Source organism: Equus caballus, chromosome 21 (assembly GCF_041296265.1).
Source record: "Equus caballus isolate H_3958 breed thoroughbred chromosome 21, TB-T2T, whole genome shotgun sequence".
NCBI lineage: Eukaryota > Metazoa > Chordata > Mammalia > Perissodactyla > Equidae > Equus > Equus caballus.
Genome location: NC_091704.1, coordinates 44,065,515 through 44,089,143, shown reverse-complemented (window position 1 = coordinate 44,089,143; position 23,629 = coordinate 44,065,515). Strand labels below are relative to the sequence as shown.

Here is a 23,629-nt window from a genome sequence, read left to right as displayed (position 1 = left end):
TCCAGCTGCTAATGCAGAGACTTTCCCAGCTTCCCCTACAGCCTTGAGTAGCCAGGTGACAGAATTCTGGGCAATAAGGACAGAAGTTTGTTGGCTGGGAGGAGGGGGAAATATAATTCTGTGGGAAGTTTGCTCTCTTGATCAAAGGGATACACACAGTTCATACTAACCCATTCTCCTTTTGTGTCTTTCTTGGAAGATGCACATAATATCTGGAGCTGGGCAGCCATCTTGTAACCATGAGTTAATGGGCAAGAATTGTAAACGCATTCTTCTTGACATTGCAGAGGTATTGAAACAAGGCCAGCAGTTGCCTACCTCCCATCTACTTTTTATGTAGGAAAAATAACTCTTTTTGTGTAAGTCCATGTGAAAAAAAATTGTGATATTCAATTTTTTTCTCAACTGTAACTAACAATACTTTTGTAAAAATACATTTTTAAATTGACTTCTAAAATCTCTCATCACAAGTTAAATAATTGAGTAGGATGTCATTTCTGGTGCAATAAAATATTGTGATTTTAAAGTAAACAGTTATGTCACTCTGTTCAATTGATGCAGTCAGTTAATGTCTCAGCAGTTTGATACTCGCGACCATCCATTCCTGACATAGATAAAGAAGCTTCTCATTATCAGTTGGAAATTTTACATCATTCCATAGTTTCCTTGAATTATTATTTCTATTCCACTTTCTTCAGAGAATTTAATTCTATTCTCTATAAATTTATCCTTGAAAGAATTATGTCAGGTATTCTATTATAACCTTAAGCATCATAAATATGTATTCAAATTCAAAGTAATATTTCTATTTCCTATAAGAATGAGGCTTTAAGAGATGAATATTTTTACCAAATTATCTTTCTAAATTTTATTAAAAGCATTAAATTAGCAAAAACACCCCACATATTTCCAATTTGATTAATAATTACCAAACACAAAATACACATCTCACAATGAGATAAAGGGCTATTTTCAAATCTTTTAAAATTAATCCATGTGTCTCTAGATAAAAATTATCTAATTCTGGAATGAGATATTTTTATATCTATATAAGTTATAAATGAAAAAATTATTCACATCAATAAGTAACAAGAGTAGTAGGAGTTTTGTTATGACCATCTTGAAAATGATACGCCAAAAATCACACAGAAATCCACCATGAAAAGTTACTTTTAATGGTCTAATAGCTGAAAAATCAAAGTTCATTCTTTATTTTTGTTAAAAACAAAGAATTCCAAATCATTTTAATGACAAAGAGTTCTTGCTTAGTCATTACATTTCAAACTGTCTGTTTGGTACCCCTGTTTTTCAACCCTGGGGCAGTGCACCATGCTGAGAATAAGGATGCGTAAAAGCTGTGTGTTTCTTTTGCAAAATAAGAGTCAGGAAATTGTGAAAAGTGTGACAGGAAACAGATTCAATCAAATAAACACATCACGGTGTTAGGCAGACCAGTGTTAGGAAAGTAGCGTACACATAGGTGGAGACTTATTGTTTCTAGAGGCTGTGTGCCATTCAGCCCTGGAAAGGTCTTCACGCACACATTAAGGCGCAGAGAGCCCAGGTTGAAGGCCACTGACTTAAGCCCCTCTGCTGAGGCTTTCAGTTACTGCTGGCTAGTTGATTTCTCAATGACAATATCTTTCATCTGAGGCAATACGAAGTTCATAAATGGTCACTAAAGGAATATGGAACAAAAAGCCTTGCTCAATAAAATTCCAGGAGAGAAATTATGACAAGGGGAAAGAATGAAATGAAACAAATTATTATTTGGTCTTTACGTCTGTAGCTCTATTCCGTTATATTTGTAGGCTTGCTTATTTGTGAAATCACTGTAAAGTACAGAAAAGACTCACCACTCAATCAAAATGAGAAAGGAATAGTGGTCACTGGGTGCCATCCCTCTCAAGGATCTCATCTACAGACAAGGGAGGGTCTCCGTCACCTGGAGGTGTCTACCACTCTTGTTTGTGGAAGCTTCTCTTCTTTGCATTTGTCCTAACACAAGATCTCTTAAAATTTATCTTGGATTTTTAATCAGGAAAAAGAAAACCCAGAGGATTGAATCACTAATGCAAGTGGTATCTGATTGCTAATTACTGCTATCTTGAGATAAAATTTGAAGAAATGCATAGAAAAATTCGCTCTGACAGATCTGTGTCTCTAAAGTTCTAAATATTCCATTTGAATACTTATAAAAAATAAATGATTAACTAATTTAAAGACTGGCATGGACAAAGGAGCCTCCCTAGGTCTTATGGAAAAAAATACGCCTAAAACAAAATACCCCAAGAGAATTCCCTAGCTGATCAAACTCCCCTCTGCACGCGTGGGCGTGGAATCACCTTGGGCGGGAGGGTCCACCAGCCAGGACCACCATGTGGTAGGGCAGGTTATTCATTGCAAAGAGGAACCCACAAGAGGGACCAGTAGGGGCTCAAACCAGCCCATCTCCACTCCCCAAGCCCTGTGCCTTGGATGGAGGAGGCAGCAGGTTTTCTTGCTCTCGTCTTAATTAGCACCATGGCTCCCTCTCCATCTGTGGTGGCCCCTGCTAGTACCTGCTTCTTTGACTTGGGCTGCTTAGACACATCTACCCAGTTAAATGGCAGAAAGGAGATGAAAGAACCAGGAAAACATAACACACTTCACCACGGTAAAGGACTGCTGTTGCTATTTTGCCTGTTCACCACTCTGAAAGGTCTGCTTTCCACCTGGGGCATTTACAGTGGGTATAAGACTTTCCCTGAGGTCACTAAGTCACAGGGTCACAGGTGGAACAAAACATCTATTCAGCACTTCCTGCCTGACCTCCACAGGTGGTCGAGGCTCTAGTTTCCTCCCATTATTCATTGTCCTTTGTCTTTCTTTCTAACAACACCCAACCCAGCAGCAGGAAATGGAAATGGGGACACTTCTTCAACCTTTTGTGCAGGTAGGGGTGGTCACGAGACTCAGGCCTGGTGAATGAGATGTAAGTGGAGTCTTTGGGTGGCTGGAGTGTCTGGGAAATCTCTTTAATGAGGGCTGACTCAGCTGGCAAGGACCTGATTAATTCACTTTTCCCAATTTTCCCTTGTCTTGCCCAAATTTCCAGGGGCTGGTTGGATACAAAAAGACTATCTGGCAAAACCAGGGTGAGTTTGAGGATGAAAGCTACCTGCTGAAGAAGGCAGATCAACCAGACAGGAAATCTGCACTGTTGAGCACATCATGGAGCCACCATGCCAGCCCTGCACTGCCTGCCTACCTGCAGATCTCTTTTACATGAGGCAAAAAACAAAAGAAAGAGAAGAAAACTCTTAGCTGTCACAGCCACTTTTTTTCTGGTTTCTATTACTATCAGGTGGATGCAATTCCCAAGAGTATGTCATGTAGAGAAAGGCTCAACTGTCAAGAGGCACAAAAGCACACTCAGTTTAAAAAGAAATGAACTTCTTTCTCATGACTTTATTTTTTTAATGGGAAAATTAGAAGACAGCTCACTGCAATGAAACACAGTGACCAAGGCGACTTCAGCCCCTGACTACTCTGCAGCCTCCACACCTGACCAGCAAGGAAGGAGCTCTCTGCAGCAACCAAGGCAGGAGCCAGACACGGTCCTGCAAGGGTGTTTCTGGCCCTGAAGGCACATGTGTAGGACAGGCTTCCTGAACTTGGAAGAGAGTTTAAAGGAGAAACAAATAGAAAATGAAAGAATTAGGAAAGTGCCCATCTTAGGTGTTATTCCATGACAAGTGGTGGAGGCAGGAAAGATGGAAAGAGGCTCAGAAGATACTGGCCATGGAAGCTGGAATGGTTCAGGCTCAGTGCCTGAATAAGGGGCATGATAAGGAAGGTAGGCTTCAAGGCTTAAAGTTTGAGGGTCACTGGTCCAAATGACCCAGGGACAGAATCACAGAATAGTCCTTGCTAACTGGAAAATAAAGAAGGCCACAAGTGCTGAGTAAAGAAATCTGATCATAGGAAGAAGCCAGTGAGCAGGAATTCATAGCACAATTAGCAAGTGGATATGATGTGGAGAACAGGGGTTGCCAGAACTAGTGGGAAGCTCCCAAGAAACGGTGACCCCCCCCCCCAAATACTGCCACCCCAGGCTACGCTTGGCATCAGGGCTTCTTCAGTTTCCTGGTCCCACACAGCCACCTGGCCACCATGCCCAGCAGCTTCCCACAGAGCCACATGGTGCCCACGGTGAGCACCAGCAGGAACAAGAAGACATCGAGCAGGTACTGTTCATACCATGGCTGCTGGAAGGCATGGGGCTTGAGGTGCGCTGCACCCCCTGTCTGCAGGATGTGGTTGGTCCAGCCCACCAGCCGCTGGGCAGGAGTCAGGGGGTGGGAGCGTCTGATGATGCTGGCGGCCACGGCTGCAGATTTGTACCTGTTGGCCGAGACAGAGGCGGGGCGTTACTCTTGTGGTCTCAGAAGCCTTAGAGTCCTTGTATCACACACAGGCACTTCCCACCATACGCATAAAGGCTCCATTTCAAGGAAAAGTCCTTGGCCTGGGCTTGCCACTGGCTAGCTCTGTCCCCTTGAAAAAGGTCCAACCGGTACCAACATGCTATGATCTACACTTAGTGCTAAAAGTGAGAAACTATAAAAATCGAATAAGTTTGTAAGAACTAGTCTCTACCACAAGGAGACATAATATACTATATAAAAATATACACATAATGTAATTTAGAGAGAGAGGGAGAGATAGAGACAGTGCACACCTACTTTGAGCTTATGTCTGGACTAGCGACTCATGTGACTCTAGAGATTGTGGCCCAGGAGGACACCAGCACTTTCCTGCCCCTTCAGAGCATCATGTTGACCAGCACTAGCCCCATGGGCTGCAGCCTGCATATTTGCACAGGGCCCCACTCTTAGATGGGTCCTGTGCTTGATTTAATTCTCTGCTGTCACCAGCTGGAAATATTTAAAGTTCATAACAAGGGGCTCTACATTTCCATATTACATCTGCCACCACAAGTTATGAAGCCAGCCCTGACGCATGTCTGGGGACGATCCCAGACCAAATGACTCCTTCACAGGGGTCAGAAGTTCATGGCCATTTTGGGTCTAGGTATTTCAAAACCAAAAATGTTAGAAAACCATTCTTCAGAAAATGAAAATTGCAACAATTACATATCAAATATACATGAAATTTCTGGGTTTGCTGACCCCTGGAACTTAACACCTTTTCTAGGGCTAAGAATCACAAGCTGTATGGCTGTTTCCTACTCATCTAATAAGAACAACTTGTGGGGTTCCTACACGCAAGGTAATATGTTAGGTCTTGAGGTCTGATTCAGGTTTGTGCCCTTGAACTCCAACTTATTCAGTCCCTCTTAGTTATAAAAAATATACACATATTTTTCTCTTCACTTGAGATCATTGTGCTGGATGGGAAGTCAACTAAGAGATCAATGGGCCCTTTTGTTGGCTCACTTAACAGAAATTCCTTCAGACTCACTTTGTGGCAGGCCCTGTGCTGGGTGCTGGGAACATTGTGGAAAACAAGAGACACATGCTGTCCTGGGGCGCTTACTCTCTACTTTCTAGTGTGGGAGACAGACAATAAATTAAAACCTAAAGAAATGAAGTACTCAGATCCTGAGGAATGTCAAGAAGGAAACAATGAATGAAGATTGGAGTGGCAGGAGAGGAGTCTAGACAGTAATGAAATACAAAGATGGCCTCTCTAAGGAGGTAACACTGGACATAAGACCCAAAAGTGATGAAGGAGCCAGCCTTGTGAAGAGAAGGGAAGGCGTGCTCTAGGCACCAGCTCAGACAAAGGTCCTGAGGTAAGGAACAGGGTGGCACATTTGGTACAGGAAGGCCACCTCCTACCCAGTTGGATTCTACTTAAAGCACCCCAATTAATAAGACCTCTCAGAGAGAACCTGTGTAAGTAGTTTGGTTTCCTCACAACCCATAAAGCAGAAAACTATTCTTAGCATTTACCTAAATTGCCTAGTTTTGCTCACAGAGGAAACAGGTCAGCTGTTAACATTGCACACGTATTATTCCATATCTTGGAAGTTGCATTTTTTATCGCAAAAAAGACACACATGGTGCCCTTCATGTTTGATGTCTTCATTCAGCCTACGTGACCACAAGCCCAGAGAGCCACATACCTCTTGTCTTCTATGACTTGCTTCATCTTCAGAGACAGTGTCTCAGCCTTGATCTGCTTTAACTGGATAGAGACACCAAAGTTTTTGGCTTCTACTCGGAACAGGTTTTCAGGCTGGTCTCCAAAGACGGGAATCCCCACCATGGGAACGCCATGTTGGATGGCCTCCATGATGCTATTTATCCCACCATGGGTGACAAAGAGACGGATGTGAGGGTGAGCTGTCCAAATAAGAGTGAGTGCAGAACATTTGAGGATAAAAAGTTTCAAAATACCAAGTAAAGCAGAAAGGGCAGAAGAAAATAACAATGGACTCTCAAATTGTGTTCAAACCATTGTAAAGATAATTTTGCTTCATACACATTCAAGGTGTGTGTTCCAACATACAGGATTCCAAGTCTTGCCTTTGTACAGAGACTCCTTGCCAAAGATAGAACCCAACTAAGACGGATAACCCAGTGAATTCTGTAGAGAATCATGCTAAGCAAGGCATGTATCTCCATCCATCCACCCATCCATCCTTCTGTCATCCCACTGCCTTTCTTTGCTTCTCTCATCTCTTGTTTGCATTTCTCTGTTTCTTTCTCTTGAGCAATCTTTTCTCACTTGCCAACTAATTTTCCACTTCTCAGAATTCCTAACACATTCATTAGCATCACAATATATGTGGCACTCATAAAACTTACAGTGTTTGGGTTTTCTCCTCAAATATATGAGAAGATCCTTGAAAGCAAAGACTAGAACCTACACCTCAGTACTTCCAGTTCCAGTGTTTTCATCCAACGCTTATTTAGAGCTAACTAAAATGATTGCTGATAATGAAGAGTTCCTGTCAGCCTGTGCCACTCAACTGGAATGCGCATCAGAATCTCCTTATGTCTCTTTCAAATAAGAATCATGTGCTCCATCCCAGATTAGAGAAATACATTTGCAGAATTGGAACGAGGAATCTGTTTCTTAAATTCCCCAGATGATTTTGAGTCATAATCATGGTTAAGAGACTCTGATCTAGCCAGTGGCCATGGCAGTGAGGAGTCTCTAAGGAGCATCAGTGGGCACAGAGCAAACCTGTTGAGGAATAAGGAGACTCTCTAGGACTAGAGGCTCAATAGACCAAATAACTGGCTATAAGGTAACTCAGCTCGACACTGAGGTATTTTGGCACATCCTAAAGACACTGTGTATATCAGTGTTGTGAAGGTAGAAGTCATTCACACTTTAGCAGCTAAGGAAGATGTATCTGTGTGTGTGTGTGTGTAAGGGGACATGGGTGAACAGGTGCTCATGAAGACACTAAATACAGTGGCAATGTGCCTCTGGTATGTGTTCTCAGATTTCATGGGTTATTTTGGCCTGTATGTAGGTGACCTTGTTCAAGACCGAATGCCTTAAGTCAATGTGACTTTAATTGCTGCTAACATCCACCCTGGGATAGAAAAGACTGAAGGGGAGATGGCTGTTTTGGCATCTGATCTCACTGGAAGTATAGCCTGATTCCCCCAAGAACTCCAGCTGGCTGCTCCTGCCCCCAGGAGACTTGTCTTTAGCTCTTAGCAGCTCCTTCTCATGATGATGGGTTTGCCCAACTAGAGGTCAGAGCCCTGAGGAGCCCTAAAGACATGTAAATGATAAGAGAGAAGTAGACCCGGGTAGTCCTCACCCAAGAGGTCACTCTGAGGAAGCCAGTCCACAATTTTCACATTTGCTGCTAATTTGATGTCTTTGGGCCAATGAGAAGGCTTACACCTCCATAAGACCCCTTGAGGGAGATGAGCAAAGGCAGTGTTCATCTCCTTGAGAAATTCTTGGGATGAAGAGCCACTGATCATGGAGCCCAGGGCCACAAGAACAAAACCAGAGTCTCCAAACTTGGCAATGAAATTCTCAAATTCCTGGAGAAAGGAAAGAAAGGAAAAGAGATTTACAAAGTTGTTTATGAAACCCAGCACAGTGAGGAATGAAAGCTAGCTTATTTACTGAAGACACCTTCCTGTCACTCCTAGAGCTCACTGTCCTGAATCTATTATCATAGCTCCCGGGACAGCTCAGTATCCTCTGCATTATGCACGTCCCGGTTGTGTTGGTGGGAACATTTTTCCTCTTTGAAACCGTGACACTAGAATCAGAGCCATCTCTCTACTCATTTTGGGCGCATGGAGACATGGGCACTTGGGAGTTTTCCAAAGCCAGACCAGATGTCGTGGTGTAAGGAGGAATTCCAGTGGGGATCAGGGTCCAGCAGTGGGAGGTGGGTCTTCTGGAGGTTAGAGAGGAGAGGCTGGGAGAAGACCTCTGGCATAAGAAGTGGAGGCAGAATAGGGAAGGCACCTAGCCACCCACACCCAATGCGCCATGTCACATGCTTTGCTCTGATATTCCATGATATTCTCAGTCACTGATCTTTGTAGTTCATCTCCTACCTCAGTGGTTCACCCACATGACTGCAAATTATATCCACATGGGAAGACTTTTAAAAATGGCAATGCCCAGCACCAACCCCAGGCCTGGGCACATTAGCGACTTTTTCAATTTCCTCAGGCAATTCTTAAGGAGGGTAGTGACCTAATGTTGCCATCTTGCCTTTAACAGCAGTTTTGTCAATTCTTACTTCCAAATGTTTCTTAGGACTCTGACTCTCTCTGGGATTCTGTGCCTCCTTCCCAGCTCCTACACTCTCATTCTGTTGGGTTGATTCCATCCAGCATAACATTGCCTAATTTACCATCTCAAAGGATGACTTTAAAACAGCCTTATATAATTACAAAAGCTACATAAGGGGGCCAGTCTTGTGGCTTAACGGTCAAGTTCGCGCACTCTGCTTCAGTGGGCCAGCGTTTGCTGGTTCGGATCCTGGGTGCAGACCTATGCATTGCTCTTCAGGCCACGCTGAGGCAGCATCCCACATGTAAAGTAGAGGAAGATGGGCACAGATGTTAGCTCAAGGCCAATCTTCTTCTTCTTCAAAAAACCAACATAAGACCATTACATAGAAATTGGAAAATACAGAAAAGATAAATTGAGAAAAGCCTCCATTATCTCACAGCCATTGCAACCCTCACTCCCATTATGCTCCTGCTTAACAATTCCCTCCCCTGGCCCTATGGCCCAGGCTGGAGTCACTCTCCTGGGTAAGACCTCTGCAATCTGGCCTGGTTATATTTGTGCAATTGAATCTTCCACTCTCTAGTTTAGACAGAGTCACCCAAGGAACCCAGAGTCATGGTCATCTCACTTCTACCTCCACACTTGGGACTCCATGTTCTCCCGTCCTGAAATGCCTCTCCTCTCACCTCCATCCCTAAAGCATCCTGCCACCAACTCAGAGCCCATCTAGTCCATGGATCATTCCTCAACTCTTTCTACTCATTCAATGCAAAGTCAGTAGTGAAAAGGTAGACACATTAGCGTCTGAAAGGCCCAGACAAATCAGGGCTCTTCTTGGCTCTGAAATGAAAAATAGTGCAGAAGTCACTCGCACCACCTGAGCCTCTGTCCTCTTGTTTATTAAAATGGAGATCGTCATACTACCCTCTAGGTGGCAATATGTATAAAAGATAAATTTCATATAATGTCAAACCAGTGCTGATAGGCAACAGAGAGCCAACTAATCTCAGCTCCCACCATTTTGAAAACTTCTAACAGTGCTTCGGAATCTATGCATTCAAAAATGACTAAGCAGCTTTTACAACTGACAATGCCCAGGCCAGACCCCAGATCAACCAAATCAGGAGGTCTAGTTGAACCAGGGAACCAGAGCTCTACAGGCTGGGGATACTGGAGATGATGCCTACAGTCAGTCCCATGTAGTCCCGCCTTGGTTACAGCCTGTCTCACAGTGTTGTGTGTTTCATTGTGAAGAACTCACCTCCTTAACAATTCTTGCATGTGACAGATGCTTACTGCATACTTACCATCCATATGATCTTACAAATGTGAACAAAAATTATCAACTTATTAAAAGGCTTATCCTGCCAGGACCTGGACTAGGGTGAGACAAGAGAAGACCCTGGAGTAGCATTTAAGGAAGTCCTCAATCTTAGGATTGTACTAGTGCTATCACTGCACTTGCATGACCCTGAAAATGAGTACTTCCTTAAGAAGTGTGCCCTAGGAGCCTCACTTGCCTTCACTCTCAGGATTACACTGCCAGAGGCAGCCACCAGCTCTGCACAGAAGACCTCTGCATGAAGCCCATATTGAGAGCTAAAGTTTTACTTACTTGAGGTACTGCCTTAACAGGTTTGGCCATTAAGCCTCCAACATACACAGTGTTGGGGAGCAGAGGCCGAGCAAAATCAAAGGCAAAGTCAGAGTTCACAAACCACAACTCTGCTTTCTTTAGAAGATGAGACAAAACTGGCCTAGACCCTTCGGGGAAATGCTCCTTGATGGTGTTGTCAAATTTAGAGTGGATTTGCCGTTGCCTCATGGAGAAATTTAAAAACATCAGAAAATTCTTTAGTCGGCCCCAGAAATCCATATGGTCAGTCAGGAAGGAATGTAACGTTGGCACATAAGACAGAGGTCTTGGTTGTCCAAAGTCCACAGCATCAAACGAGGAGGGGAGAATGGACACATATGGTTTCCCAAGCTTCTCAGCAACTAGGAAAGGACAGAAGTCAAAACTTTCAACTATCACCAGGTCGAAGTTCTCATTCTTTAAGGAGTCCATGATATCATTTCTCTTTAGCAAATGACTGCACTGAAGACTCAATAGTTCCATCAACTTTAAAAAGTCTGCAAATGAGTCTCTGAGAGAAAGAAAATCAGTGATAAACATTAGTTCGAGGTGTTAATTTCACAATACATAAGGAATCTTGGGCTACAAAGAAATTTCCCAGGTGGGCAAGACCACACCGAGCAGCAGCATTCTGTTCCACCGTTGCCCATTAACACCCTCTTCTCAGTCAGGCTGGCAGATGTTCTACTTCTGAGAGAGTTTCCTTCCTCCCCTCTCTTCTCCCCTCCAATCCAAATCCCAAAAGATCCCAAAGCCAGTTCATCAGAAAATTTATCTTGGAATTCTCAGTCCTTGAAATCCACAGGCACACTTGAATTACCTTAACTGAAATTAAATTGCCACTGTTGGGCCTTTTCCTCTGGGAGCCTTCTATTGATATTGGCCCTGATATCAGTTTTCCTACATTAAACCCAGCATATATGGGGTTAAAACCAAAAGCACTCAGGGGCCAGCCTAGTGGTGCAGCAGTTAAGTGCCCACACTCTGCTTCGGCAGCCCGGGGGTTCACTGATTCGGATCCCGGGTGCTGACATGGCACTGCTTGGCAAGCCATGCTGTGGTAGGCATCCCACATATAAAGTAGAGGAAGATGGACATGGATGTTAGCTCAGGGCCAGTCTTCCTCAGCAGTGCTCATCAAGCCATGCTGAGGCAGTATCCCAGATAGCAGAGCTAGAAGGGCCCACAACTAGAATATACAACTATGTACTGGGGGACTTTAGGGAGAAGAAGGAAAAGAAAAACAAGATTGGCAACAGATGTTAGCTCAGCTGCCAATCTTTGAGAAAAGAAGTTATAAATTGTTAAAGCCCAGGTGGCCTTTTGCTAACATTTTGGCTAGTTACAGGTCCTTTGAAGTTTTATTATAGGGAAACTGATATCCAGAGAATATCAAGAAGCTGAAGTTTCCCAGACCCCAACTCCTCAGCTTCCTGGCACCAGAATCCACCATCCACCAAGGAGGCAGACAACCAAGGACATCCACCTGTGGATTCCCTTATCTCACCATCTCCCTCTCTGAAAGCAGCCTCACAAAGCCAAATGCAGGCTGGTAGGAAAGTGCCAACAGGCAAGGCCACAGGCTCCCCCTCCCTACAGGCAGCCACATTCCTTGCAACCTTTAAAATGCCTTGCCTCCCATATTTTGGGGAGACAAGATGAATTTGAGGGCTCACTCTCATCTCCTGGCTCACAGCACCCAAAATAAAAACCTTCTGCCATAAGCCTGGTGTTCCAGGTTGACCTGGCCCCTCTTGTGTGGTGGGTGAGGAACTGATGTTTGAATCCAGCATCACTACGACCATAGCAGACCTCACAGATTGCTTTCTACCTAAATTCTGAGATGTTATCCTTAACCTTCACTTACATACTGACTCTTTATAAGTGATTATCTTATTATTGAGCCATACTGTGGAAGTTACTCGATGACACAGTCCCAAACATATTGACATATTTTTAAAATCACCATGCATTCCGCATATGACAGATCACCTCACCCAAGGGATTCCTTGATGGTATTAGAATTAAAAATCTCAGCTAAAAAATAGAAATTCTGCCCATGGGTTAAGCAACGAAAAAAAAAACCCTGGTTTTGAAATATGGTATTAGCCTTTCCAATTCAGTGCACGCTGTGGTATCCACAGAAGATAATGGCAAAGCTTACTGACAAGTAATTAAAACTTTGTCTATGGGATTACTCCAGAGACCTATCTTCTTGTGATGCTTTCCCATCACTGCCTGTGTGGAACGTGATCATTTTTCTTGTCTGTCTAATTTGTGGGGAAATAGATGAGGATGCCCACCTGCACTTTAAGGCACCAGAGGTAACAGGTGCAAGGGCTCAAGACATCAGGGGCCTGCCGGCTGCCTGGAGGAGCAAGAGAATCAACACCTTGGCACACTTGTAATTGTGCACCACTGCAGCATCACACCCCATAGGTGTGATGAACACATTAGCAATATGCAAATCTCTGCCTGATCTTCAGGGTAAACTTCAAATCTCATAACAGAAGTAACTGGCTGAAGCCATCTATTGCTGGGTATTTTTAAAGATTTCAAGTAACATAGGAGTGGTTGCCAAATATTTTAGATAATTTCAGTAATGCTGTAAAAATTCCTAGCATATAGTTCATTAATCATATTTCAAATTTAGCTAATACATAGAAAAAAATACTTGAAGAATGCACGGTTACCTATACCTGTCCTAAAATATATTAAATTAGGGGAGAAGAGACAAAGCATATACTTAAAATATGTAATGAACAATGCAATACGATACAGACTAACAGTGAGTGTCAAAGAAGGAGGTCAGATCAGACCTGTACAGGAGGGCCTGAGATCTTCCAATTTGAGGGAGGAAAGAAGGCTTTAGGGAAAAAGTCAGATTTGAGCAGGAACTTGATTAGTATATAGAATTTTCAAGGTCAAAGGAAGGAGTAAGGCCATTGTAATTAACCCAGATAGACATGGATTTCTGTACTTCCACTTTTATGTTTAATTTTAGGGAGTTACACATTCCTTTTCATTCAAGATGAAGCAAAAGGAATTAGCTTCATGTCTTGTTTTGCATGAGGCTGATTGCTTTTTAAAAAGACTTTACATGGCCAGAAGGTCAAGTACTACAATTCAATGCTCACAAGTCTTCCCTTCAATAGTGAATACATGTGAGGAAAAAAGAGGAAAAATCAGTGGGAAAAGGTGGTTCTCATTTCCCTATTGAGGTGCTTATGCTTCTGTTTTGCGGAGATTATAGACAAAATTGTAAGTGAAGTATTGCAAGGGAGTACCAGAAAGAACAAGCTCCACTTTCTACACAGATATATTCATGCCTAGAGCAGAAGACAGTACAGAGTAAGAAAGAATCCCCAGAGACTGGATTGGATATTTTGGTGAGAAATATTTGTTTACCCAACCATCCACTCATCATCTATCCCTTCACCCATCCATCGATCCATCCATCCATCCATTCATCAATCCCTTTCTCATATCCTCAGTCCAAGCATACACATATCCATCCATTCATTTGTTTCACTAAAAGAGTGACTCTTTGGTTCAAATACTAAAAAGAAATTACCTCCCATCCAAAGCGTCTTTCATAAAGGAATCAAAAAAATTCATAAATTCTTTGTTATAATCTTCAGGTGGAAGCCAAGTGATAACTTGATATGATTTTTCCTCCTCTTTAAAACCTAAGAAAATATCAATCAGTTAAAAATGGTAAATATGTCTCACAACATGGGTTAACATGAGCATCATGATAGCAACATTTATTTGTTCCAATAATTTTGTATTTATTGGAATGTTTGCCTTTTGATCTATTTTTCTTTGGTTTGGTTGCTTTCTTATTCAATCAATCTTATATATTGAAAACAGGTACTGAGAACCTTGCAAAGATTCAGGAATGTTTTTCAATTTACAGTTATGAAAGGTCCCATTTAAAGTTGCCACTGAAGGTATGTTGGTCTCACTCCAGGGATGAGAAAACAAAGTTAACTGACTTTAAAATAATTTGTGAAAGTTGCACACATAGGAAATGGTACAGTTTATGTTTAAATACAAGTCTCTTTGGTTCCAGAGCCTCTGCTTTATCTGGTTTAGAAAAATTCATTCTCCTTATTTAAAGTGATCCATCCAAGTCATTTTTTGATTCAGTAAAAGGTACTCAATGATTTAATGAAATAGTAGTCCTCGGCACCTCTACTTCCCAACTTGCCCCCCACCCCTTACCCACAAGTAATAAAAACTCTGAGTCTGTTTTGATGTTTGACTGCTGACAGGCTTCAAGCCCCAACTCTCATCCTCTTCTGTGTCTCGCCTGGAAAAACTGTTAAGAAAGTCCCATGATCCCTCCTTAGCCCTAGTGGGAGTTTCAAACCGTGCAAGTCAGACCAATGGGGGGAACCCTCACCCCATCCTATCCCTCCACCCACAATAAAAACTCAAGCTAGACATCCCTCCCTGCTCTGGAAACCCGTTTTTTCAGATTTTCTTCAGAGCCTTTTCTGCTCTTCTAAAATGGCCTTATTATTCGAGTGAGAAATTTTACATACTCTCTTAGTGCAGGTGGGTCTTCATCAGTCGTGACATTTAAGCTAACCATCTGTAGGGACTGGGGAGAGATTAATGCGTGGTCCCACACATGAAAGCTCCCAGATCCAATCTTAGTGAAAATACTGACTTTATCTAAGTGTTTACTGGCAAATACTTGCCATCATACATTTGGCTAATATGTTCTGTTCAGTAACTATTTCAACAGGCTCTCTCCTGTAGCTGCCTTCACCTTGGAAGGAACAGAATATTCCTTTAACTGGTTACCCATGGGGGACTCTAATCGCCCTACCATTGGCCACAATCTTTTTCAGCAAGATCTTAACCATATCCAACTCTCTCCAGGAGAACAGGTATGACATTACAGTGAGGACTTCTTCCTCCAAGGAGATTCATTTGCCGCAATCATTCGAGACATGAAAACATTCACAAAGGACTCACACAAAGGGATGTGCTGTTGCCCCCACACACAGCTCAAGGCCAGTACCTCAGTTATATTCCTGGGAACTGTGTGGTCAGTCTACGGCCTCTCTATCCATGACACTCTCAAGAAACAACTATTGACTGGTGACACCACAATATTTAAAGTCCAACATCTTTAGGTCTTTTTGCATTCTGGAGAACATATTTTTCATTTCTATGTTTTACTTAAGGCTATTTATGCTTTTAACTTAAAAATCAGCCCACTTTGAATAGAACCTCCAACAACAAAAACCTCTAGATTCTGTCCATATTGCAATACAATAGGCACTGCCGTGAGTGCCCCCAAAGTTGCCTTTGCTGTAGAGGTTTTAACTCTTGTGCCTCCTGGAGTTCTCCTGACCAATAAGAAGATTGTATCAATTTCTTATTGTTGCTGTAAAAAATTACTATAAACTTAGTGGCTTAAAACAACACAAATTTACTATCTTATAGTTCTGGATATCAAAAGTCCAAAATGGGTCTCACAGGGATAAAAGCAAGGTGTGGGCAAGCCTGCACTCCTTCCGGAAGCCCTAGATGATAATTCATTATCTTGTCTTTTCCAGCTTTTAGTGGCTGCCTACATTCCTTAGCTCATGGCCTCCTTCCAGCTTGCAACCACGTCACTCTGACTTTTCCTTCCATCATCCCGCTTCATTCCCTCACTCTCCTGTTCTCTTCTTTCTGATAGAAGGCCCACTTAGATAATACAGGATAATCTCCCCATCTCAAGATCCTTATATTAATCACATCTTCAAAGTCCCTTTGCTATATAAGGTAGCATATTCACTGGTTCCAAGGATTGAGACATGGATATCTTTGGGGGGACATCATCTTTCCCCTGTGTTCTGCCCTCTGCACCTGAAACGCTTTTGTATATTCCACATACAAAATGCATTCACCCCATGCCAACATCCCAAAAAGTGTCAAACCATTACACCATCAACTCATAGTTCAAAATCTCATCTAAATATTATCAGCTCAAAAGTCTCCAATTATATCATCCAAAGAATTTAATCAAGCATAGGTGAGAGTCTGGGTATGGTCCATCCAGGGGTAAAATTTCTCTCCTTCAGTAGACTCATGAAATTAGGAAAGGAGTTATCTGTTCCCAAGAAACAATGATGGGACAGGTATAAAATAACCAGTTACTGACCTTATCATTCTAAATGAAACAAAATGAAAAGAAAAAATGAGCTGCCCCTCCTAGCAAATTTTGACATCCAAAAGGGCAAACAGTGTTAGAATTTAAGGACTGGAAATAATCTTCTGTAATTAGAAACTCAGCCTTGTGAGCTTGAAGCTCTACCTTTTGGGCTCACTGCTTCAGTCTCAGACTTCTTCTTTGTCCTTCAAAAAAAGTATCACGAAACTACAGCTGAATAGTTTATCAGCTTCTTTCTTACTTTTGGGGAGTCTAACAGCCTTCTTTCATGTAATCCTCTCTCTGCCTCTTTCAGTCCAAACTCGTAGCCGCCCCTGACGCAGGAAGGGTTAATAATCACTGGAAAAAGCTTGCCAACAAACTGTGACCTGGAGGTGAGAAGGCCGGTTAGCCAATGACGGGTAAGACCTCCAGGGGGAGGCAACCTGAGACAGGCATCGGTCGCCCGGGGACACAGATGGAGACACAATATCGATATTGGGAGCAGGAGGAGCCATTGCCTAGGAAACCTTGCCTGCTCCGAGATAAAATATACAAGCACAGCAATAACATGATAATATCAAAACAGAGGCCGTGGGAGGGCTCCTTGAGAAATCACTAAGAATTCTTGGCATTCGCTAATTACTTCATCCAGAACACCTGTGTATGTTTAACAGATGTAAGCTATGTATATATTGAAATACTGGTTATAATAAACTCAGAGTGGCCATCAGCCCTCTCCACATCTATCCTGATGTGTACATTGGATTGCAACACCAACAAAACTCACAATGTTTCTTCTGGTATAACATTCTCAAGTACCTTGTGGATCTCCTGGGTATGTCATGGGAATTCACTTCACTACAGAAGAGGCACCTCCACATATTTTACAAAAGAATTTCATCTCTATTATGGCATCTGCCAATATGGCTGATGAGATCCTTGAGTCACAAACTTAATCCTCAAAGAGTTCTCTGTAAGACTAAATATTCTGACTTTCTAATCTTTCAGGGGCAATAGCAAAAAGTTGTCCATCCACATCACTGGTTATGTCTACAAGAGAAAAGAATTCACTGCTTTCCTCACAGTGAATCCCCTAATTTCAGAATCTTTTGCAATCTAGATAGGCTGCTGATTTCCAAAATCACAAAGTCCTAGTTTCTTTATGCTTCATAGCTCTTCCTTCAATTCATCTCTTGCCTCTCACGTTTTACTATAAGCATCAAGAGGCCTTTAACATCTATATTTCTACCAAAATTCTGTTTAGGATGATTTACATATTGTGTAAGACCAAACAGATTTTCTCTACCATGCTCCTCACTTCCTTCTGAGTCCTCACTCGCAGAGTTCTTAACATCTGCATTTCTACTAACAGTCTGTTCAAGGCAGTCTAGGCTTTTTCTATCAGGCTCTTCAATGACCTATCAGCCTCTACCTATAACCCAATTGTGATTTCAGATATTGGTTGGATCATTAGTTGATGTGAGCATTAGAGACAATTACTATTTCAGTACCACTAATGTCATTTAGTTGTTAAAGCTGTAAATAAATAAACAAGATGGGGAAGTGTGTCCAAATGAAGAGTCAATGAAAAGTTCAAAGTTTTCCACACTGAAATGGGCATCAGGTCAGAAATAATAACCTAATCATGAGTTTTGCTTATTTGCAGATTTTTATCCAGGCTGCACAACTGAAGTGAAGAATGAATATGTTGTTTCAAAGCCTCAAAAATGCTTATGAATGGGGAATAGTGAAAGAAACTCTAGAGACTTAATCCTGGAAAGTGAGGATAAAACTGAAGGGATCCGTGAACTTCCTGAATTGGTTATAGATTTTGGTGTACATACAGCTTTCAAAGAGGTAGAAGGTTTGTCATTTGTAGCAGTTTCTCAAAGTTCATGGGAACTCCCCAATTTTTTTTTTTCGCTAAGAAAGAGTCCCCCTGAGCTAACATCTGTTGCCAATCTTCCTCCATTTTGTATGTGGATCACCCCCACAGAATGGCCACTGATGAGTGGTGTAAGTCTGTGCCTGGGAGGTGAGCCAAGCCACCGAAGCAGAGTCTGCCGAAACTAACCACTAGACCATGGGGCAATCTCCAATTTTTTGGGTTTTTTTGAGGAAGATTAATCCTGAGCTAACGTCTGTCCCCATCTTCCTCTATTTTATATGTGTGACGCCTGCCACAGCACGGCTTGACAAACAGTGCATAGGTCCGCACCTGGGACCCAAACTGGTAAACCTCGCGCCACTGAAGCTGAACATGCGAACTTAGCCACTGCACCACCAGGCTGGCCTCTGCAATTTTTTAATACCAAATTTTAATATAACTTGATTTAATTTATAATTTTTGTTAAATTTAATTACAATTTTTAAGTTGAAAAGAATTACATTAAAAATTAATATACTACAGCTATTTTATCAGATCTGCTGTCAAGGCAGATACAGAAGGATACGCATATAACTGATGTTTAGTGGAGAATACAGAACCTAATCTAGAAGTGATTAAAATAGTTTTAAGTAGGGACTCAAACAGATATTTGTACACCAGTGTTCATAGCAGCATTATTCACAAAAGGTGGAAACAATGCAAATGTCCAGTGACAGATGAACGAATAAACAAAATGTGGTATATACATACAATGGAATGGTACTCAGCCTTAAAAAGGAAACAAATTATGATATACACTACAACCTGGAGGAACCTGAAGAATTTATGTGAAGTGAAATAAACCAGCTATAAAAGGACAAATATTGTATGGTTCCACTTTGATGAGGTATTTAGAATAGTCAAATTATTAGAAAAATGAAGTAGAATAGTGCTTATCAGGGACTGAGGGCAAGAGGGTAATGGACAGTTAATTTTTATAGGGTACCAAGTTTCAGTTTGTGACAATGAACAAGTTCTGGAGATGGATGGCAGTGACGGTTGCACAACAATGTGAATGGACTTAAAGTAACTAAACTGTATACAAAAATGGTCAAAATGGTCAATTTTATGTTATGCATATTTTACCACAATAAAAAACTTAAAAGAATTTTCACTGAAAAGAATTGTTTTAAAACAATCTGAACAATAACAAAGCATGAAGTCACTTCCAAAATTTCATAATTTCTCAAAATTTTGCTCCTCAAAGCTTAATACTTTGTTCATTAATACTGGATTTTTTTTTTTCTGAAAATCAGAGCCTGAGCAACCCTTCAGGTTGAGCAATCTAGAGCTTAAAGTCCTAAATCCACTTAACACTGTTTTTAGCCTGCATGTGACCTTGGGTAAGTCATTTCAGTTCTCTGACGTATTATTCCTTGTCTGTCAGAAAAGAAGAGTTGATAAGATTTATGAGCTCATTTTGCTAAAATTTTTTTGATTCAATGACGCAGTTAGGAACTTCTAACATCACGATGCACAAACTTACAGGCAGTCACGGATTTTTCAAGAAAACAAGATCATCTCCATGATAGATTCTGATCAAAGCTGCATAAATAAGGAATTCCCTGAGAAATTCCTTAAATTTCAGATGTCATAGGAGGAGAACTTAATCTATGCTATAGAAAAAGAAAAGCTATCCTTACCAGTTAGAAATCCTAATTATGGCTGAACACTTCTGTTCAATGTATTTTCAAGCCACGTTATAAAGCAGCATTTACCAAATAATCTGTAATAAAGTGTGGAGGATTGCATGGATGGAGTAGAAGTTCAGGTAGAGGAGGAAAACATGGGACTACAGAGCTCGGAAGATGTTCAACACCTTACGTACACACACACACACACACACACGCACACATTCAGATAATTTTATCATTCTTTCAATCCAATAAGATTTTTAAAACTATTTGAAAAGCTCTTGTATGCAAAAAGCCTTGTTGCTCTTTGCCTGGAGTAGAAGAAATCAAGAATTAGTGAGAAAAGATACCTGGTATTAATAAATTTGCTCTCTGGAGAAGCATGGTGACATTATGACCGTGATCTTGAAGAATCTGAGACACTCGGTCCATTAGTAGAAAATGGCTTCCACCTAGGAACAATGAACAACTTCATTTTTGTAACGATGAGAGCCGAGGTTGAGGGGTGACAAATCCATAAAAGGAAGGATAGGGAAACAGAAGGTTGATGGCGAGTAGACAAGATGAACTTCGTCAGTCACACTTTCCATATCAATCTGTGTACGCCCTAGCCCACTCCCCCAGAGCCTGCTGGCCCACATCCTTGACCTCTGGCAAACCTCCATCAAAGATCCCCTCATGAGACTCTGGTCTCCATGTCAATGTGATGAACTTCTTGGTGCTCAGGACTTAAGGAGTTCCTGATCTTCAGGCGCATAATGGATTTTAACTGTGGCCATATGGGACATCGTGTCCTAAAGAAATAAGTGCTCCAGAAGAAATTTGGGCACAGTGTTGTGCATGTGAATGTGAAGGGTCCTTGTGGACAATCAATTAGATCTATTTCTGGAATCCTTCTCTTTGGGAATTTATGCTAGTGTAGGAGCCAGAAATGCGGTAGCTTGAATGTGAGTCCAAGAAAGAGCCATTGGAGCAGAAGGACATGGAGCCACCACTTACAGCCCTAATTCTTGAGATTCAAATGTATTTGACAGGACTTTTCTCAGCTGGGTCTGAATTGAGCAGAAAATCAAATTAAGACATTCAGATTAACTGTGGGGGCCGTGAAATGGGCCTGCATGATCCTATATGCATGAAGACTGAGACATCACCCATCCTAGGACAATCCTGAGATCTTAAGGAAAGAGAAGCTTGATCGTGGGGGAGGTACAAGTTCCATCACACTCACGTCTTCTCTTGTATCCCACTCCAACATGGAACCTTTGCTTGAATCTAAGGGTTTTAGCAGCAAAGAAAGTCAGATCAGGAGAGAAGTTAAGGGGAAATGTCAAGAATTTGGAGTTGGGGTTAGAGGGGTGTAGTGCTAGACAAATGGTGTATAGCTATTTCTCAGCTTTTTACACCCAGACTTGCATAGTCTGAAGTAGCAGAGGAGGTATAAAGTACAAATGTCTCACATCTCACACTCACATTTTAATCCATATTAGACCTGGGAGCCCAGGAGAAGGGGTGACCCCACAGGCATCCCATCATGGAGGGTCTGTGAGCCCCAGTGCATCCTGGGACAGAGACGGGGCTTCCAGCACCTCACACAGCACACCATCTCCCTCTCAGAGTCTGAGGCAGGAGAACAGCATGTTTTCAAGAGGTGAGGAAATTCTTTTGCTTCATTGCTACTAATAATCAGAAAGTAAAAAAATGTTTCCAATGGTGTTTCAGGGTTTCTTAAGGAGTGATTATAGAAACCCCCCACTGAAAAGTGGTGATAGTGGGAGCTGTGGAGAGGATGGTCTTCGGGTTAGAAACGCTGAGTGAATTCATGGTGTCTGCCTCAGGGAGGTCTGGTGTGATCTGCCAAAGGCACCTTGCTTCCCTGAACCTTAGTTTCCTGCTCAGGAAAACATAGCGGGGACTGAATTAAATGATTTATGTATACTTCCTTCCACCTCTAAGATCCCTGATTCTCAGTGATCTAAAAGTCATCTAAGAGATCCCACTGTGGGTTGATTAAAATCTTGAGACGCTCCATCCTATGATGACCCTTTATCCTGATATATTTTTTCCTTTCAAATTCTATTCCCTTTGAGGCAAAAAAAAAACAAACAAAAAAAGGAAATAAAATAGAGGCCACAAAATGCAGAATTAATACGTCTATAATTCCTTCAAACACTTCCAGCGGGGTAGGGGAAAGAGAAGGGCATCCAGAGAGACCGGAATGTTCAGGGTTTCCTCCTCAGCCCAGATCAGCTCTCCAGGTTTCCCTGGGATAAAACCACTCCATCTTCCTAAGTGTCATTGAAATATCTCTCCTGCTCCACCCTGACTTCTACACAGCCTCAGAAAATTAGTGCTTTGCCCCAGGAGCATCCTACCTTCCTTTGCCCTGACCACCAAAAGCCTGCAAAACCCAGCCACCGACTACAGGCAATTGCTGCGCAACCCTTAAAAGTTTTGGATGAGCCTCTGCATGTCCAGCCCGAGCCCAGGAGAAGGAGGCCAGCAGTTTCCTGCACTGGGCTGTATCTTAACCTTCTGGCCCCAGCCTGCTGTTATAGGGAACTACTCCTGAGTTAGAAGGGAGAGGAAAGACTATTTCTGTTTTCTCTGCAACTATCTTCTCCACCTCTGTGGTGGGAGAGGCCTCTCTCTGCCTCTACAAACAGCACCCACCCCTTCATCTTCCAGTCAGGGAAACAAACCCGCCCAGTCTGCAAAACCACAGGGAATGACCCTCTGACTAATGGCTGTTTGCCTGAGCCCTGGCGTGAGTGCCTAGGACACGCCTGTCTCTGGATTCTTTGGCCAAGCACTCACCCAGCAAGGACAGAGTCAGGATTTTGGCGGCTTCTGAGAGCAGGAGCCCAGGCAGAAGGGAGGAGATGAGAAGCAGCGCCCGCAGGCTCCCCATGCTCGCTCCTGTGCTGCGTGCCCTGCGCCCTGCGTGCCACAAGGGACTTGTGTGCGCCCGACACAGTTGGCGCCCAAGCGTGAAGGATTGGAGCTGGCTGGGAGCTTGGGAGGTGGTAAGAGATGGATCCTGCCTGTCTCTCTTCTCTCTGTCCCCTCTGGTGCCCTTCGCCCTGCTTCCCAGGCTTCTGTCCCATTGGGTATTCGCCTCTCACCCTCCTACCCATGGGCAGTGGGAAGGAGGGGTTAGTGAGCTGATCCTTAACCCCTCTCTGTCCAGGTACTCACGACTCTGTCCCCATAGAAAACGCTCTGAACCAGGAATGGTGGAGACCTAGGAAATCACGTGGATGACAGCTCCACTTCAAAGTGGATCAGAGCTATCTCTGTTTATGGACCCTTCCTGAACTTATGGTACTCCACCTCACATCTAACTGATCTAATTACCTCACATTGCCCTCCTCACGCACTATTTCCCTAGTTACCGGCTTAAAGTCTCTTCTAGTGTCCCAAACTCAAGGGACACTGCACCCTGGAAATAGCGTTCATTCCCAGGGAGTAGCTTGTTTCTACTCTCTGGAAGCAAAGCCCAAAGGGAAATTGACCTACCATTCCTGCACTAGTTCTCTGAG

At 42.6% G+C, this 23,629-nt stretch overlaps 1 protein-coding gene across 1 annotated transcript; it reads right to left on the bottom strand.

Moving 5' to 3' along the window:
* Window positions 1–1,152: 1,152 nt before the first annotated feature.
* LOC100067768 (UDP-glucuronosyltransferase 3A1-like) lies at window positions 1,153–23,208 on the bottom strand. Its single transcript, XM_014734906.3, has 7 exons — window positions 22,905–23,208; window positions 20,441–20,542; window positions 13,947–14,061; window positions 10,352–10,883; window positions 7,793–8,024; window positions 6,134–6,353; window positions 1,153–4,386 (listed from the first exon to the last, which is right to left on the bottom strand). The coding sequence occupies exons 1-7, from the start codon at window positions 22,996–22,998 to the stop codon at window positions 4,110–4,112; spliced, it is 1,572 nt and encodes a 523-aa protein (XP_014590392.3). The 5' UTR covers window positions 22,999–23,208; the 3' UTR covers window positions 1,153–4,109.
* Window positions 23,209–23,629: the final 421 nt, after the last annotated feature.

Coding starts and splice junctions, on each gene's coding strand:
- LOC100067768 (XM_014734906.3), bottom strand. CDS start 22,998: ATGGGGAGCCTGCGGGCGCTGCTTCTCATCTCCTCCCTTCTGCCTGGG. Junction 14,062..20,440: donor AGCAAATTTATTAATACCAG/GTATCTTTTCTC, acceptor ATATTTTCTTAG/GTTTTAAAGAGGAGGAAAAA. Junction 6,354..7,792: donor TCCTCAGAGTGACCTCTTGG/GTGAGGACTACC, acceptor TTATTTGGACAG/CTCACCCTCACATCCGTCTC.